Source organism: Poecilia formosa, unplaced genomic scaffold (genome assembly GCF_000485575.1).
Source record: "Poecilia formosa unplaced genomic scaffold, Poecilia_formosa-5.1.2 Scaffold139, whole genome shotgun sequence".
NCBI classification, from domain to species: domain Eukaryota; kingdom Metazoa; phylum Chordata; class Actinopteri; order Cyprinodontiformes; family Poeciliidae; genus Poecilia; species Poecilia formosa.
This window is the reverse complement of record NW_006800078.1, coordinates 575,975-594,487: the sequence shown is the minus strand read 5'-3', so window position 1 is coordinate 594,487 and position 18,513 is coordinate 575,975. Positions and strand designations below refer to the sequence as shown.

The 18,513-nt window shown below is 41.8% G+C and overlaps 2 protein-coding genes across 6 annotated transcripts in view; one reads left to right on the top strand and one right to left on the bottom strand.

Annotated features, from left to right (window-relative positions):
* The window catches only part of tax1bp1a (Tax1 (human T-cell leukemia virus type I) binding protein 1a), a 29,063-nt gene extending 18,109 nt beyond the window's left edge, over window positions 1-10,954 (top strand). For 3 of the 5 annotated variants that reach the window (XM_016676691.1, XM_016676693.1, XM_016676690.1), the window contains 6 exons: window positions 902-1,386; window positions 4,272-4,358; window positions 7,350-7,536; window positions 7,630-7,838; window positions 8,207-8,289; window positions 9,538-10,954. In XM_016676691.1, the coding sequence (XP_016532177.1) occupies window positions 902-1,386; window positions 4,272-4,358; window positions 7,350-7,536; window positions 7,630-7,838; window positions 8,207-8,289; window positions 9,538-9,748 (1,262 nt within the window). In that variant the 3' untranslated portion in view covers window positions 9,749-10,954. The remainder of the gene's footprint in view (window positions 1-901; window positions 1,387-4,271; window positions 4,359-7,349; window positions 7,537-7,629; window positions 7,839-8,206; window positions 8,290-9,537) is intronic. The other 2 variants (XR_001663407.1, XM_016676692.1) reach the window with 2 other exon arrangements.
* Window positions 10,955-11,564: 610 nt separating this feature from the next.
* Window positions 11,565-18,513, bottom strand: part of LOC103145302 (juxtaposed with another zinc finger protein 1) — a 36,242-nt gene continuing 29,293 nt past the window's right edge. The window contains exons 5-6 of the mRNA XM_016676697.1: window positions 17,198-17,367; window positions 11,565-15,528 (exon numbers count right to left, since the gene is read on the bottom strand). Coding sequence (XP_016532183.1) covers window positions 15,352-15,528; window positions 17,198-17,367 — 347 coding nt within the window. The 3' untranslated portion in view covers window positions 11,565-15,351. The remainder of the gene's footprint in view (window positions 15,529-17,197; window positions 17,368-18,513) is intronic.

Genomic DNA, 18,513 nt, shown 5'->3' with positions numbered 1-18,513 from the left:
TTGTAGCCATTATTTTGTGCCCATGCGGCTGGACACCACAGGGCACGACAAACCCGATCAAACCGTTATACCTAGGATTTCTGTCAGGTTTTGAAAATGGCCGACAATTTGCCAAAAACTTGTGTAGTGAGCGCTGGACATTACACTAAGGAAGAGCACCAGAGCTGAGCCTTTTTTCATTCAGTGTCATCAACAGAAAGAAAAAAAGACAGGAAGAGACGATAAAGCCGATAATTAAAATGAGGTCGATAGGTTTAATTTATTGTGCGATTGATTTATCATTTATCGCGACAGGCCTACTTGTAAAAGCATTCAAACGCCTTAAACTTTTTCACATTGTGTCACATTAAAACCAGACAGCTCAGCGTGTTTTATTGGAAATCCAGATGAAAGAGCAACCTAAAGTAATGCGTAATTATGAGGTGGATAACATTTTTTACATGGCTTTCAGAATGTTTCACAGCTAAAAACACGCAGACTTGTATTCAGACCCCTTTTACTCAGGTACGTTTAAATAAAACCTTGTGCATTTACCTCTAGAAGTCATAGAGTGAGTTATTTTAGATCTTTGGATACAGACTCACCTGACAGTGGGCAGCCCAGGTGGGAGAAATTGTCAATACAATTTTAATTCTATGGAAAAGTACAGCTGTCATCCTCACTTTGAAGCATGGTGGTGGCAGCGCCATCCTGTGTTAATGTTTTTTTTTTTTCTTTTTCTAATTTTGTCGCAACAAATGCTTAGAAGTTCTTTTCATCTTATAGTTATAGTTAACTAACAACAGAATGTGCTGAGATTCATGATTCTTAGTTGGATTGATGGCAAACACTTCAGTCTACCTAACTTACTCAGCAGTGTCTTTCCTTATATTATATATTAAACCAGTTATTTTTAATGCAGGAAATCCTACTTGTGCGATTCTACAAGAACCAGCAGACACGACAATCACCCCTGAAGTAAAAAACGATCAATCCACATTTGTGGAGGCCCACAGTGGCACGGAGGCGGAGGAAAAACAGGTGGAGACGTCGCTGATGGAAGCCACGGCGGCAGCTGGAAGAGACGACACGGAAAATGGTGGCGAAGAGGAGGAGGAGGAGAAGAAGAAGGAGAACCTGCCCGAGGAGAGCCTGAAGATGGCGAGCTGGGTGGAGGTGAGCGACGAGAGGTCGCGGGCCGAGGAGCAGAGCGAGGCGGACACGAGGGCCAGCATGGAGGGCCAGGAGCCGCTGGAGGCGGAGGGGAGGAGCACGGCGGAGGCGGAGAAGGAGCAGACGCGCTCGGTGGAGGCGGAGCTGGCCGTGATGGAGGAGAAGTGGAGGGAGCAGTGCGTGATCAACGACACGCTAAAGCAGCGGCTGGCTGACGAGGAGGGACGATTCAGAGTGAGACAGGAGCACACAGCATCGCTCTTATTTTCTTTCCGTTTGTCTCAAATAGTTCAGGTTATTAATGCAGCAGCAAATCCAAACAGATATTTGAAAACAAACTGGTACATATGTGGTAACCTGCAATCTAATTCATACCGAACTCTTCCAATGTAATCAAACAATCCAGAGTGAATTGGTAAACTAACTGAGTCGAGTTGTTGACTTTGTGTTACATCATAATTGCTTCCCAGAAAACAAGAAAGTCCCAAATAACCAGACCAGGAGTCTGAAAACTTTACCATCGTAGAAGCCACAGTTGCCTCGAGTTCAGCTAATTAAGAATTGTTTGGAGTTGAAAATGTTACCGTATTATCCGCACTATAAGGCACACTTTCAATGAATGGCCTATTTTAAAACTTTTTTCATATATAAGGCGCATAGAAGAGACGTTACAGTTAGGGTTGCCACCCATCCCTTAATATACGGAACTGTTCCGTACTCTACAAATGTGGATGTGTAATAATAAAGAATTGGTCCCTGAGTACTTTATATAGTAGGCTGCCCCAGTCATTGTTTCACTCACGGTGTTGGTGTTGCAATATCGTGCCCAACTGCTTTCTGGGTAACTCAGACCAGCCGACACATTGCCGCAGCAGTCTCTGTCTCTCTTCCCCCGCGCCCCTCTTCACCCCCCGGCTTTAAATGTATAGGGGCTGGTCCCTTGGTAACCCTAGTTGAAGCGCCCCGGATGAATGTCTAAAGCCACTTTGTTGACATAGAGAATGTCAACAAAACAGTCCGACTCCGGTCGGCGAGGAGAGCCTTCCTTGACTGGGCCAGGGCGTGGTCGGACGATGGTCACCCTTCTCCGTTCGCGCACAGCATGTTTGTGGAGAACGTGGTGCTAAATGACCTGCAGACGACCTGATTCTAGACAGTAGGTAGGTAGGTCAGTCAAACTATATTAACAAACCAACGTTCTGACAACTATCCCAGCATGCACCGCGGGCTTCTTCTTCTACGGGCGAAAATGAAGTCGGCGGCTGCTTACCGTAGTTGCTAGACCTGTTGTGGTTATATATTGGTCCATATATAAGGCGCACCGGATTATAAGGCCCACTGTCGGCTTTTGGGGAAATTGAAGGTTTTTAGGTGCGCCTTATAGTGCGGAAAATACGGTTACAAGACCTTTTAAAGAAATGGCAACTTAAATTTTTTAATGAAGTCTACTTTAGGAAAATTTTGAATATCCCCATTTTTGTTTTTAGATTTTACAATAAAGAAAGACACAAAACCTTTGCAGAAAAGAAGATGGATATGTTTCTCTCTGTGGGACGTTGAAACTTATTGAAAATGGGGGGGGGAAGTAATTAAGAAAAAAATCGTTTTAGATCTATTTTTTGTCATCACTTTATGATGACAAAAAATAGATCTAAAACGATACAACTGGTATTTTTAGTGCCATGTCATAAAAAACCTATTTCTTACATGAATTTAAATTTATAATTAAAAGAGTTGATTTTATATAATTTTAACCCAGCATTAAGTTATTTAAAAAAAAAAGATTAACTTGAAAAGTAAAGTGTAAATAAGAAAAAGGATCCAAGATGGATTTGTTTGGCTTACCAATTGTTATACAGCTGGCAATTATTTCATAAACTTTTATGTTATTCTTTTTCTGAACTGAATAATTTATTGAATTCAATGATTTTTCAACATCTTTTCTTTGAGATTATACCGCCGCAGTGACAGATGAATTTATTTTGAGGTCTTCCAACACATTTCAGCGTTTCTAACTAATGTGAACAAGGTGGCTTTCCTTCATCTTTGCTTCATGTTTTTATACATCTAAACGATTTTGAAAATATAAATGTCTCATCCTTTTTGCACTTTAATCCCGGTCCTTGCTTTTGCACTAGTTTGCGCGCCGCGCTTGCAGATTATCGAACGGTGGGCTCCCTTCTCTTTCATCTGACTGGCACTTACTCTTGGTGAGTGAGTGTGTGTTTATCCAGGCGGTAAATACAGCTCTCCCTTCACTTTGATATAGTTCCTTTGCTGAGGTGGCCCAGGGCCCCGGGTTGTTCTTAATGGCCCCCGGGGTCCAAAAAGAGAGAGAGAGCAGAAGAGACGGTCCGCCGCAGAACGCCTTGCTTTACGGCTGTTTACATGAGTCAGCCAGAGGATGGAGACAAGGGGGAGAGGAATACACAGAGAGACTAAGAGACACGCGTGTGGGGGTGATACGCCGTAAATTCAAGAAAGGAGGGCAGAACGAGAAAGGACAAAAGGAGATGAAAGAGAATTTAAAGGGAGGAGTCAAAGAAGCAGACAGAATTTAAGGGTGATGAAATCAGGACAGACAGATAGACACAAGGCAGAAAGAAGAGCCATGAAAGCAGCAACGGGTGGGGATGGGAGGTCGGCGGATGATCTGAGACCTTTGAAATGGGGTGAAATAAGAGGAGAGCAAGCAGCAGGCGATGTAAGCTATCCCACAGGGTCGGTTCTGTTAGAAAGTGAGGGATTTACGACGATCCCCCTGACCCGCTTCCATCTTCCCCGGAGCGCAGATCTGCTTTCTTTGGCCGTACTTGTGGGTTTTCACAGTGGGGCCCCAACGCACTTGACAACGCTCCAGGGTAAACACGAGGCGAATGTTATGCGCTCTTGCTCACCTGCGGCTGGCACGCGGATGTTCTCGCTCAGCGGTTGACACAAACTGGAAGCGTGACAAGATGATCTTATCTGGCAGAAAGCGTTCCTGCCAGGAATTTTATTCAGCATTCAGAACATTCAAAGAATGCCTTAGTAGTCATCACTGGATGGTGTCGTTTTTGTGGTGACCTTGACGTGATTTTTACCGTGTCTGTCTGTCTGTGTGTGTGTGCTGTTGCTAGGTGCAGATGGCGGAGCGAGCCATCGAGGTGTCCGAGCTGAAACAGAACCTTGCCCAGGCTCTCAAAGACAAGGAGCAGCTGCAGGAGGTAAAACGGCACCAGGACGAACCAGTGTGTTGGTCCTGTTTAGTTCTGAGCTGCTATCGGTTCTTCTTCTGGTTTTCAACTTTTGCATTTTGTCACATAGCAACAAACGGCAAACTGCAATAGATAATATCAAGAGTTTATGTCACACACAAACTCAAAGTAAACTCAAACTCACTCAGATCAGACGGAAAGCTTGTCTTAGGATCAGTTTTCAAGTCTGGCAACTGATTTTTAATGTGATTTAGATTTGGACTCCCACTTAGCCATTTTAAAACATGATCACACTTTAACCTAAACCGTTCCATCTCAGCTCTGGCTGCATGTTGAGAGGTTTTGTCTGGGTATTCGTCATTTGCCCCCCTTCACACTTTGTAGTTTCGTTTTTTTGTACTTTTCTGGTACAAAATTGAGCTTTCTTTATGTCTTACCGACTTTGACGATGAACAGTTAAAAGTAGAGGTGTGAGGGCTGGGTGCAAAATCGATTTCATATACCAATTGAACCAACCAAAAAAACATACAAAAATTTAATTTCAAATTAATTTGAAATTAATTTCAATTTTTGCTAACAGATTTCCCTCGGTATGAGGGAATCTGAAACTATTATTGATTTTTACCATAGTGCTATCGAACCAATACTCATACCGACTTGGTATCAATATTAACAATATTTTGGATCGATCGGCACCTGTACTTTAAAGTAATTGTCTAGAATCGGCTCATTTTTTTTCTCCATCTGGGTTTGTATTCTGTCATATTTTGTAAATGTCAACAGGCCTAAAGCGGATAGAAGTTTTCAGGTAATTATGGACAATTTCAAAACTTTACACATTAGATTTACGACTGTCTTCTCAATTCATGGCAATACTACACAATAAAATGGCACACATAATGTTGGTACAGACTAGCGAATAGATATATTGACCTGTTGCTAGGTAACCCTTCGCTACCATCTCAAGTCTTTTGCTGTCTTTAACAGTTTTTTTTTTTTTTCCCATCTCTCCCATGCCCATAGCATGATGCTGCTGCTCTCGCCGTGCATTAAATTGACATGGGCTATCTAGTAAAATTATCTCTTTCAATCGCGACAATTTTTGTGCTTCGTCCGATTTTTTCCTCTTCTGATCCCCTCTTGCTCCTCCCCTTCAAACCTCGCCACCCTTCCACTAATTTATACAGCTACTCCTGCCTCTTTCGCCCGCCGGTACAGTGCCATTAGACAGTGCAAATGCCACGTTACGTGTCTGTTTCACCTTCCCAACCCTGGTTTAAATGTTAAACTTGATAGCAGCGCACTAATGAAGTCATCAGGAGAGGAGGTCAGGGAGGATTTTTTAAAAAGCAAAGGAAGGGAGGAGGCGCTGGATGGCAGCGAGAGCCAGAGCAGAGAAAGGAGCCAGACTGTGACACCCATTACAGTAATGAGTAGGGTACTAATGCTCCTGCTTCAGATATGATCACAAAGGGCAAAAACAGTGTTTAGGGAAAGTGAACTATAAATTCAAAGTGTATCTGTTTCTTCTATTTTTTTTTTCTTCCTTATAACCAAAAGCTAAAAATGGGCTTCGATCAGGCTTCTGTTTATGTGATGTTTTATGTATAAACCTTGCAAAAAAAGAGACGAAATGAAATGTGGACAACTAAGAGAAAACTGTCAAGTAAATGGAATAAATTTTCTTTACTGCTGACAATTTAAAACGCATAATAAAGAAACTTTTCTACATGCTGCCAGATTACAACTAGACTGTTTTTTTTTTGTTTTTGTTTTTTTTATTGGGATTTTATGTGACAGACCAACATGAAGCAGTGGAGAACTGTGAAATGAAGGGAAAGTGATGCGTGGTTCTTAGTCCTGTTTTGAATATTAAATATTTTAAAAGGGTTACTTTGATACAGCCTAACACAGTTACACTCGCAATCACGCATGCAGTCTTGCATACTAGAGCAAATTTTTACCGGACAATAAATTGTCTCAGTGTTTATTGTGATAAACAATAATATTGTTGCCTGGAGACCTTTTTCAAGAAATATAGTCATAATGGCGTAATGATGCAAGACCAATGAACTTTAATTTTATAAAGAACACTTTAAATGTCTGAAATAAAAAACAACAACCAAAAACAAATGAAATAAAAAACACTTATAAACCTTTAATAAAATGGATTATGGTGTCTCAGAGAGTCAGGGGTGTCCAAAGTGTGGTCCAAGGGCCTTTTGTGGCCCCCGCCTGCAATTCAAGAATGCTACCATTTTGATTTTTTTTTGGGAGGTAGGGGGGATTATAGAATGTGAATTTCACTGACGAATGTAATTCTTCTGTAACAGAAACTGCGAGGCACAAAGTGATTTTCTTTTAACAGCCTTGCGTTCTTTTCATTTTAGTTTCATAGTAAGTAGGGCTATAAACGTCCATCAACTTTTTGCACAAAAGTAAGACTGGAGCACATTAATTCACTTATTAAACTTTGATAAAAGAATGTTGTTTTTTTTTGCTGTTTTTTTTTTTAAAGAAAGTTCACACTTTTTCTTGCTGGGAATAGACTACAAGATTTAAACCAGATTGGGGGGAAAAAATACAGTATATGTCAAAGCAAAAAATTGTCACTTTGTTTCTTTAATATATTGCTGATCAGATAAAAAAAAATCTCAACAAAATTATTTTGCATTTTAAGTTGGAAAGATAGTTTGCTGTAAAACAAAATTGCTCTTCATAATTAATCATCAGAATGAAAATTGAGCTGATTTTAATTTATCATGCAATTAATTTATTAGTTGACTAATTGATTAATTGCTTATTGCAACAGGCTTAGTGTTACACCGATATGCAGATAGGTATACAACTTGGTGCTAAGTGCTTTCCCCAGTGACAAATCAGTGTGTAGCAGGAGGGAGTTGGAATCTAACAAACAAGTTTCAGATTGCAAGCTGCGGTAACTCTTCTTCCCGTTGAGCCACAGTTTCCCTCACTGCCTGTATGATCTCTCCTGGCCAGGAACTCCAGCTTTACAAATCCAGACAGAGGGAGCTGGAGGCCAGCGTCCAGGGGGCCGAGGCCAAGCAGCCCATGGTGCTCCGCTACCCGCTCCCCTACCCGCAGGACCCCTCCCCACCACCGCTCATCCCACAGAGGCCTGCGGAGCTGCAGTACGGCAATCCTTACTCCACCGACACATCTAAAGGCAAGACAGAGGGAAACTTCTGCACCTCCTCCGCCTTCCACTGAGGAAGCTGCTGCTTGGACTATAACGCCTCCATTTTCTCCCACAACGTAGACCAGGCGGACGTCGTCTTGTCCCCTGAGCACCTTTCCCGTCCTCCACCCGAAGCGCCGCTGTGCACCGCTCCCTGCGCACCTCCGGCGTCTCCGCCCAGCCCCGGTCCCGGAGCCCCAGGCTGGGACCAGGAGGTGGTCTGCATCCAGCCGTCCCGCAGCACCACTCCCCCGGAGAACATGGAGACTCCAGCAGAGGAGGCGCAAAATGTAAGAGGTTTCCAACTTGGGGTTTGTATCTCTAACGCAGTATATTTTTCATGGCAACAAGCTTAAAGCACATCATATCTCACCGCGTTAATTTCAGCTACATGAATGTTTAATGTCCAGCCTTTGCCCTCCTGTCGTAATTCCGCTGCCTGTCTCTGTTTCTGGAGGGCTTCTCCATCGCTCACCGAGGGGAAAATACAGCCCGCTCTTAAGAAGCACAGCACTAAGTTCATTTGCATTAAGCCGTAATTAATGTCGGTCCCAAAGAGCTTAGGAGAAAGATTAATGAAGAGAGCCTGGGCCTCGTTTTAAATGCGCCACTATTTCTTTTTTTTGTGTGTGTGTGTGTGTGTGTGTGTGTGTTGAAGGTGTGTGACAGAGCTCAGAAGCCGTGTGACCATCAGTCCAGCAGACGCAGTGAAGTGAGGAGCAGCTTTTGCTTTGACTCAAGGTAACAAAAACACGGTAAAGGAAGAAAAGAGGAACACTGACGATAATAATAATAAATGTACTTTGCTAAAAGTACCACACTAGCATTTTTGCTTGAGTAAAAGTAAGTATTTGCATTTAACAATACTTCAAATATTGAAAGCAAAAGTACTTGTTGAGTGTATTTCATAATCCAATGTTCGAGAGTATTATTATGTGTGCCTGCTGTATGTATGTTTCCTTTAATACATCTATAATGTTGGGCCATTTCAATGAACAATCATGTAGATAATGCGTGCTTTTATTTTCTTTACCCTCTGTGACACAGAGTTTACACTTGGACTTGTGATTATGTGTGTCAGAATTTCAAGGATGACCCACAGAGTTAAATGCCATTATGCAAAATAAAAAAAGAGGAACGATTATACCTTTGAAAGTTTTTATTTCACCACAAAGCAAAACCAATGTCTTGTTTAAACTGCAGTAAACACATTCGAGTAAATCATATTTAAATTTTCTGACACCGTTTTCTAAACTGGGACACGAGAGTCACTTTTTGAACCTGTTGACTCAAATAAGTCATTGATTTCTTTCATACTAACAAACAAATAATAAATAAATCGCGTTGTGACGTGAATGTAACGTGTAGCGCAACGCATTGTAGAAATGTAGCACGGTAAAAATTACCCATGATTAAATCTACTGAAAGAGGCAGTATTATGTGTTTTCCAGGCACACAGCATCATTTTGTAGCATAACCAAGTAATTATTTAAAATTTTACTAATTTAATGCCTTGAAATTGAGCCTCTGTCTCTTTAAAAACTGCTGCTCTTTTTGAAAACTCTGCATTTACAAAGTCATCACAACATCGCTCCTCATAAACCCTTTCACATATATAACGAGCTCAGCAGATGCTCAGTTCCACTAGGTGTTTGCTAATTGCTCCTGGCTAGTCTGAAGGGGCGTAGTGGGAGAGCCACGGGGGGGAGGAGGGGCTGCTTTGTCAGCCAAAAGCTAGAAACTGCTGCTCACAGGCGGAAAGAATGAGAAAATGCACCTTTGGCACCTCCAACCGTTTTGCACAGCTGAGTGGTTGCCATGGGAGATTAAAGGATTCCTCAAACATGCATGAAAAAATCAAGGCAACACTCCTGATGAGGGAATAACTGAGAATATTTTTGATTAAAAGGCGATACCTTTTTAGTTTTCTATTCTCAATTTTTGAGATGACGCCCTTTCTGTTTTTTTTTTTCCTCCCTCTGTCTACAGTACGGACGTCCACAAGCGCTGCCCGCTGTGCGAGGTGATCTTCCCGCCACACTTTGAGCAGCGCAGCTTCGAGCAGCACGTGGAGAGCCACTGGAAGGTGTGCCCCGTCTGCTCCGAGCAGTTCCCCCTCAACTGCCAGCAGCAGCTCTTCGAGAGGCACGTCCTCACGCACTTCGACGGCAACGTCCTCAACTTCGAGCAGATCGAGTGAGGGGGCGAAGCGGCGAATTCCGACACGCCGCGTAGGTACGCGTACGTCGTCAAGGTATTGCTTTATTTCGTTAATTATGCGATATTTAGCACTTTTTTTTATTCTTTTTTTTTTTTTTGTGCGATCTAAATGGTTTGCAAGAAGGTAATTGTGAGCGGGTAACGGACTGAAAGGTGTGGATGTGCATAAACATTCATTCAAAAGGAACAGCGAATGAGGCAGAATTTGGCAAAAGTGTCACGGCTTTTTATTTTTATTTTCCCCAATGAAGCACCTTTTAAAGAGCATGTTTATGTTCTGAATCACAAAATCCCCTCCCGTTAACTGAGGTAGTTGTTAAAAAAGTCAAAAGCTGTGGTTTTGGGGAGGAAAAAGAAAATCCAAAAAAAAAAACAACAGCTTAGATTTAACTCCAGAGCTAAATCTAAGAAAGTTAATACACCCTCCACATGGTTCCCTGTCCTTGTAAAAATGTTTAATAAGCCTAAGAATCTGGTAAAACGTATCAAAGCAAAAATTAAGGTTTGATTTTTCTAGTTTACGAGAGACTATTTTTCTGCCAAAACAATTAGATTTTTTTTTTTTTTGCGGAAGCATAACGCTAACAGTGTCATGTTTGCCGTAACGGCAGCCAAAAGCATCATCTTTTAGTTGCTCGACAAAAGCTCGACAAAAGTGTAAATGCAGAGTGAGACACTTGAATGTGTAAAGATTCTCTCTTTATTTTTCCTGTTGTCTGTATGAGTGTTTTGCAAAGATGTCAGATTGTCGGAACAAAAAAAGAAAAATGAAAAAAAAAAAAAAACAGCACTACGTTCTCCCGGACTGCACTAAACAAGGCTTTATTCCGAATGTACTGTATATAGAAGACTGGTGGCGATTTACCGTCATCAAGCTGTCGCCCTTCTTGATCTTCCTCAATGAAACGACGGGATCGGGGACGGTTCACTTCCTGTGGTGCACTTTCTCACAGGTCAATCACGAAGCGGCGGTGGTGGATGTTTCCAGTCAATAGACACTTTAATTGATTTTTTTTTTTTTTTAAAGCTTAGAACTGTGAAGAGGTCGCGGCTTTGTGTGCAGGTCTGTTTGCCCTCATAACATCTAAATGTGTGTTTTGAGCTTCGTGTCTTTTAATTTCTTGTTACAGCAGTGTTAACAGTGTTGCATCCAAGGCTTCACAAACTATAACGTCTTGCAAAAAAATAAATAAATAAATAAATAAAAAAGTACTCACTCACCTTAAACTTTTCCACATTTTGCACAAACTTTAATGTATTTTTTGGAAGGGGGATTTTATGTGATTAATAAAACGTAGCACATAATTGTGAAGCAGAAAGAAAATTGTATTTTCCTTCCTTCAGTGAACACTGGACTGAGGAGTTGTGGGAAACAAATGCAAAAACCCATCCAGGAATTTTACGGATGCACCGATATGAAAATTTGGGCCGAAGTTGATATCAAATATTTGTGCTGCTGTAATGCCTCATACGACTGGAGAAATACAACAATGTCAACCTCCTGATGAAACAGAAACGGTAAATCTGAATAAACATCAGCTGCTAATATCGGCCCAGTCTATCTTACCGGACCGATACTTTAACAAAAAATGACTAGCATCAGCCGACATAGTTGTTGATGCGTCCCTAGTAGTATCACAATCCTGTGTTTTCCTAATAGGTATAAAAAATCCCTCAGCATGATGCTGACACAACCATGTTTCTCCATGGGGGACCGTGTGTTCTGGGGGAATCTGTTTTCCATGCAGGTTGAAACATTGAAGTTTTGTCTCTTCTGACTGGATCATTTTCTGTACTTCATTTAGAGGTAGCAAAGTAAATGGGGCTGTACATAAATGCCACAATTTTGCTCTGCCTTGCGTTGGTTGATCACTTAAAATCCCCAAAAGTGACCAAAAAAAAAAACAAAAAAAAAAACCCCACCTAGTTTATTGTTGCAATGTGAACAGGTTCAAGGAGTGCGGCCCCCTTTTTGTGTACGTCTCATGTCCCAACGCTAATCTCATGTGAGAATGTCTGGAAATTAGTGTAAGTGTGCACCGAAAAGATCTTTAAGAATAAATTACGCTCGTCTAAATGAACGTGACTGTTGCTCTTTTTTCTTTATTCGGGGAAGCAAAAAGCAAACGAGTCTGAGCTGTGGGGGGGTTTTCACTTTATTTTGCTGTTTTTTTTTTCAGTCATTTACATTGAAGCAGCTTGGTTTTTTTTTTTAATATATTTATATAGAGAAAGACAGTTTGACATCACCTACAACTTATTCTTCCTCAGAACCTGTTTAAACCTCCCATACAAAAAGGAAACGTTGGTCTCCACGTTACATACGAAAATATAATTTAAAAGCACTTGACGACAGACACGTGTTACATTACATTCACTGTACATGGTATACTGAACCCTTCCCGAGTCCCCGAGTCCTCTTCTGCATACGCCCGCCGCTCTACTTCCTCCAGTCTGTCGTCGCAGACTTGTGCTTGGTCGTCCAGCAGCGCACCAAGTGACAGTATATCAGTTAGTATAGGCGGGTGGCGTGACCCAGAGCTGGACCAAAAGAAACTTGCAAACAGGAGGATTTGGAGTGCGTGTCGTTGGAATCCATAAAGAAGAAGAAGAAGAAGAAGAAGAGAAGCGGCTCAAACTCGGAGCCTTGACCGGAATATAAAGTCTGTATGAGAGGAACGATCGAGTCTGCATTGCTCGACCCTGGTAATTGAGAGTAAAACACGAGAGAGCGCGACAATCCGGTCCCTTGAGTCGATCCGGCAAAAGAAACGTGAAAACACCCGACCACTGATAAACACACACGTACAGGAACACTTCCCTATGCTGATGAAGACACTGCTTGGAAAAAACACACACACATACAGACAGACTGGAATGCTGCTCTCTACAACACACACAGACAAGTTGTAGATGATAATCTCTTAAATACAAATGTAACCTCTTCTATTTTATTATTTTTTTTCTGAAAGCATGCATGAAGACATTCATCCATGCACACTTTGGAGGCGCGATGAACAAGAGAAATCGTTGCCACACTTCTTTTGGCGACCTCCACCGTAAAACCGCTATCATTACCCCCACCCCACCCACCTCCCGTTTCTCCCTCCCGTCAGGCACATGGTATGGTCAATGTTTGGCAGTGGAGAGCTGTTGGCAACGATCATGGAAACAAAAACAAAAAAAAAAACAAAAGCTCTTGGCAACTGGAATACATTATATGATGCTCGGCCTGCTTTCCGAGGCCGAGCGAGTGGAGCGGCAGCTCTGGCACTATGAGCGAGGGAAATGCTGAATGGCTCGACGTGGCTTCAAACATCGGCCGTGGGCCGTGGTCTCTCTTCCTGATCGACGTTAAAAAATAATGTCTTAGAATGTGTAAAATGAAGGAATAAAAAAAAAAGAGAACATCAGCAAAATACAGCACACAGAAATCAAGTGCCTCCGATAGTGAAACGGAAAAAGCCTTTAGAGACATTCAGCTTTTATTGCAGCAGCAGCGTAATTTTATTTTTTTTAGCAGAATCCACCCTTTAATCTGAGTAGGTTCATTCGGGGGGTGGAGGGGGGGCACAAAAACACGTTAGGCGAGGACTACTAACAAAATCCATAATTATTGGCACTCCTATACAATAAATAATGTAGCATTTTCGTAATTCACGCTTCACTGTTTTATGCTTACTAGTGTTGAACTTTTATTTAGTTATCCTCGATTTCCTGGGGGTGGGGGGAAAAAGTAATGACACCATTAGCTACTCTTCAAAATGGAAACGACAAGAGAACATGCAATTTCATGTGAAAATCTCAAAAAGTCAGGAAATGGCTAGAAGACAGCAGCTTTTCTCCTGAACTCGCCTAGACCCATAATCAAGTCAACTAATGCATCTGGAACTGGACTCAAACTACAGGTGCACCAATAAATCTTCCCCAATTTTCTTAATTTAGGACGATCGGCCAGTACTTAACATGAGAAACTGATCTTATCTACCCCTGAAAAGGTCTGAAAATCAGCTGTTGTCCCAGTAGGTTACTTCTGCACATGTGCAGTTAACAATACTCGCCCCGCTGTTACTAACTTGGCAACTTTGTTGCTATATGTAGCAACTTTTCAGTCAAAAAAATAAATAAAAAAATTGGTAGTGGCCCATAATCCCAGTCAGCTGGTCAGGCTTTTTAAAGATTGGTCATCGGCCAGAAAACTGCAATCGGTGCAATCCTGATTCAATCTGCGACGCGGCCGTCTGGGGTTCTTTGCCGCTTCTCTCTCTGCCCATTTACTGTCTATTCTACTGCAAATAAATGGCAATCAAGTCTCCCTAACGACCACTAGGAGGCATCTACATGCTGACAGGTTTGTTTGGGACTCATCTAGTGGGTCAGATGAGACCAAGATTGGGCTCCTCAACACCAGAAAATCTCTGTGGGTCTGGCCTGAAACAGTCACTATGGTAACCTTGTTGAGCACATGACATCATAAATAAATATTTCTCAAGTTTGCCATAAAATCTAAAACTAGGTTATCAATGGGATAATAACCTAAAAAAGTGAAACATTATTGAAGGGAGGACAGCATAGCACACAGCATTGGCGCTAATAAGTGCAGCAAGGGTGATTTTGTTTTGTAAACAAATATTTCTCAATATGAGACTTTTTTTTTTCTTTCCCCCCTCCCCCACTAAATAACTACTTGGATTAAAAGTTCAGAAATGTCTGCATTTGTCTAAGAGATTATGCTGCTGCAAAAGAAGGCTTGGTCACCTGAAGGCTTTCTACCCATCCTTACCAGGGCCGTCAGTGAATGAGAATGTGCTGTAAGTATGAACACTTAAAAAAACCCAAAAAAAACAACACTACCTCTAAAACACTGGCAAAAAATATATATAAAATAAAGCTTCAAAATAAAATAACTATGAATATGCTCATGAATACTTTTATACTTTTTTTTTATGTACACATACATATTTGTCTGTTGTTTATATATCAATATATCTGTTCTAAGTATAACTTAACTCTTGCTCTTAAACTCCCAGAAGTAGCTGTGAAGGCACAGACCTAAGCTCAGCGGGGACTCTGCAGCGAGCGGACGCGGCGCGTTCGAAACAGCCCGGCTCTCGTTCCTCCCGCTCAGAGATGAGCGGGAGGAAAAACAAAAAAATTAAATAAAAAAAAAATTAAAATAAAAGGGCAGGAGTCGCTCGCGCTTCCTTTTCCACTACTTTTCCGCTTTTCTTTCATTTGTTTTTTTGTCTTTTCTTGCTGTTTTTTACAGTTAGCACCTTATGCAAGTAAAACAGTTGAGGAAAAAAATAAAAATAAAAAAATGATAGCATATACGAATGTGCAAATGTACATCAATAAAAAAAAAAATACTACAAAGATACATAGTTAGTTTTTTTCCCCAAAAATACAAGTGATAATACGTGGATAGGGCAAAAGAAGAACGCAAAGATGGATATAAAAAAAAAATAGTGACACAATAAAAACAACTTAAAGCATGCACTTGATCCTTTAGTGTTTGGGATGGATGAGGAGAGTCAGGACTGGGCTAATGTTTCGGGGGTAGCTGACTGGTAGCGCAGGACTCTAGCCTTGAATCTTGCGGAGGATCTCCGTGGAGACGGGCGGGTGGAAGTTGATGGTGTGGTGCCTCAGGCCCTGCGACGTCTTGTAGCTCTTGCCGCAGCGACACTTGAAGGGCTTCCTCACACGGATCTGTGTGCGGTGGCCGTTCTTGGCGTGGTATTTGATGCCATTCACATTCTGGTCGACGACGAGGACGAGGCAGGAAGGGCACACAGAAAGATTTGACCGGTTAGCTTCGTTACAAATGAAACAAGTTTGCTTCTCTAAGCCAATCGTGTTAATACGAGGCTAAATACAGACTGAAATTCTAAAATATGTGGCTACATTAATACCAATAAAAGCTAGATAATTTTAAATCACACACCAAGACTCTGAAGTTGAAATAGAAATGGAAAAGGGGACGTGGTTTCCAGAAATTTACATGAATGAAAATGGCAGAAGAGTGCCATGAATTTGTATTTCCTCAAAGAGTTTAGGGTTTTGGACCGAGTCTGTCTAAAGCACCTTTTAGAAAGAAAGGGCTGGCGATACACTTTTTTTCCCCACTTAGGCCATTATTTTAGGCAGGTGACAACATAAAGTTGCATTAATCTACTTATTATAGTTTAAATAGAGGAGTGGACAGCTCACACTGTTGAGGAAAGAAAGACAGTAAGGTGTTGAGGTTCATTAGACAGTAACAAGTGCAGCGCACAATAAATGCGCACGCAGCCTCGTTTTGCTATCAATCACACATCGTCACAAATGATTTGTACTTGACTCGCCATGCGGTTACAACAAGCAACAAAACGGAACTGGAAGATGTTTACTGCTGTTGTTCAGTGCTTACTCAAATGGTGTCTGGAAACAACAGTTAAATCTTAATTAAAATAATATGTCCTGTTGGCTCGGGCTCGGACACAACGCCGACGGGATCGGCTTGGGTTTTTTTCTAGGCCCGTTCTGCAGTCTCTTCCTCCTTAACTCAATAATCCCCAAGTGAGTTTGAGTGAAGAAGATATCTGATTCCCCGCCCCCCAAAAAGCTCAGTCTAAAGATCACCAAGACTTTTTAGAAAAACTCCCAATTGGATTTGGGCCGTTCTAACACAAGATATACCAAAACGTGAAACTTTTCAAGTTTATATTTCACAGTACATTTGAAGACCTTGCTGTATTTACCTTTCACTTCACAATAACACACTTTGCTGTGTAGATGCATTACATTAATATCCTTATAAAATAAAAAAAAATGTGTTGCTATTACAAACTCTTTTGACTCATACCCAGCATGTCTCCTCTCAGAGATCCAAATGGAAGGAGAATTACCACCGACTTGTCCTCAAATAACAGAGCAAGTAAATTTAACTGCCTGACAACTAATTTCCTCCCAGTGTTGCTTTATCACCATGGAAATGTTCCCAAAATCAGCCAAAAAATATTTAATTAGAAGAAGAAAACATGTTAAACTCATTTCTTCTAGCTTAGTGGCGGTGAGGTAATGCCGATTAGCTCTAGAGGGCCATTTCAGTACCCAGATAAGGATTTTCCCACATTGCCTCTCCCCCCCACCCCAATCTTAATGGGGCACAAAAGAGTAATATCCAACACTGTCTATTAATTTAGACGCCGGGACAGCAGGCTGAATGAGGGCTCTTGTTACGAGCTGCGATAAATATCAACCAAAGCAAATGCACCATGATATATTTATCGCTGATTCCAATCAGGACAGCCTGGATTTATGCTGGGTTCTTTCCAAGCGATCTGTCCCGACATGTGATACCCAAACAAAAGCAGCAGTGTAGATGCAATCGCGGCAGAGAGCTCATGTCCTATGGCGGGGGCCTGACTTGTGAATCTAACCTCACCTTGTATCTCTTTTTACACCCGGGGACGGGGCAGGCGAACGGCTTCTCCTCTCCCCCGTTCATGCACATGGAGCTCAGAATGGACTCGGAGCTGATGGCGCTTTCTGTGGTCCACGACTCGTCGCTGTCCGACTCCTCGTAGTCTACCTCCTCTTCGTCATACTCGCTGCCTGGAGCCACCGGGAAACAAGAAAAACATTTGTTATCACAAAGATGGAACACGATGGGGTGGCTTCGCTGAAGTTCTCACATTTAGTCATGTTGCAAGCACAAGCCTGGGTCGGGGTTTTAATGTTGGAGGAGAGAATCTGTACTGAGCCCCTTTTACCCTGCCAGGCACAAATGAAATCCAGCGCTTTCCAACGCGTCAAATGTTACTGTTTGATGGGAAACTAACATAATTCAAACTCCATGGCGCTGGTGGTAGCATCATGCTTTGGGAGATTTTTAATTACCATTTCAGCATTTAGGGCATTTTTCCTAATTTTTCCTCCCATGATTTGTGGCCGTAAAGCTGGCCACAAACCATGGCAGGGAGGTACTCTGGTCAAATGAAGCCAGAACTTTCCCCATGGTGACTAATTGTGGGTGACAGCATCATGCTGTGGGTATGCAACGAGGAAGTTGGTTGAAGCTGGTGGGAAGATAAATGGAGCAGAACACAGGAAGCTGCAAGGAAATGGTTTAAGCCAAAGCATATTTCTGTGTCAGAATGGTCTAGTCAAAGTCCAGTTAAGAACCTATGGCAAGATGCGAAAAGTCATGATTACAGACAATTAATTCTGAGAGAGTCAGAGAAATATTTAGCATAAATTTTAGTCTCGTCACTTGGTTGTTGCACGTAACGCAGTTCTACAAAGTGTTCATTCAGGGAGAGCGCATTAAAAAGCCTGCCACACTTTTCAGATTTCAATTCGTACAAGATTTTTTATTTTTTTTTTTGGAATTTTGGTTTTTCCTTCATCCATCGTATATTTATGCACTGCTTTGTGTTGGCCCATCGCAAAAAGTTCCAATGAAATTAACGGCCCCAATTTTCTTATTTTTGGGAAATCTCCGATCGGCCGACACTTTCATCGAAAAGCGATCTCATCTTCCTCTGCAAAGGTCTGTAAATCACCCCAGTTGCCACCAGTCAGCTAAGTCACCCTACTGTTGCCAACTTAGCAACTTTTGTCACTGAACTTAGCGACTTTTCAGACAAAAAGAAAAAGTCGGTATCGGCCAAAATCAGACTCGGTAGGTCAGGATCTGTGATCAGACAGAACCCTGTCAAAAAACAGAATGAGATTTATGGTTGTCAAGGGGGAAAATTT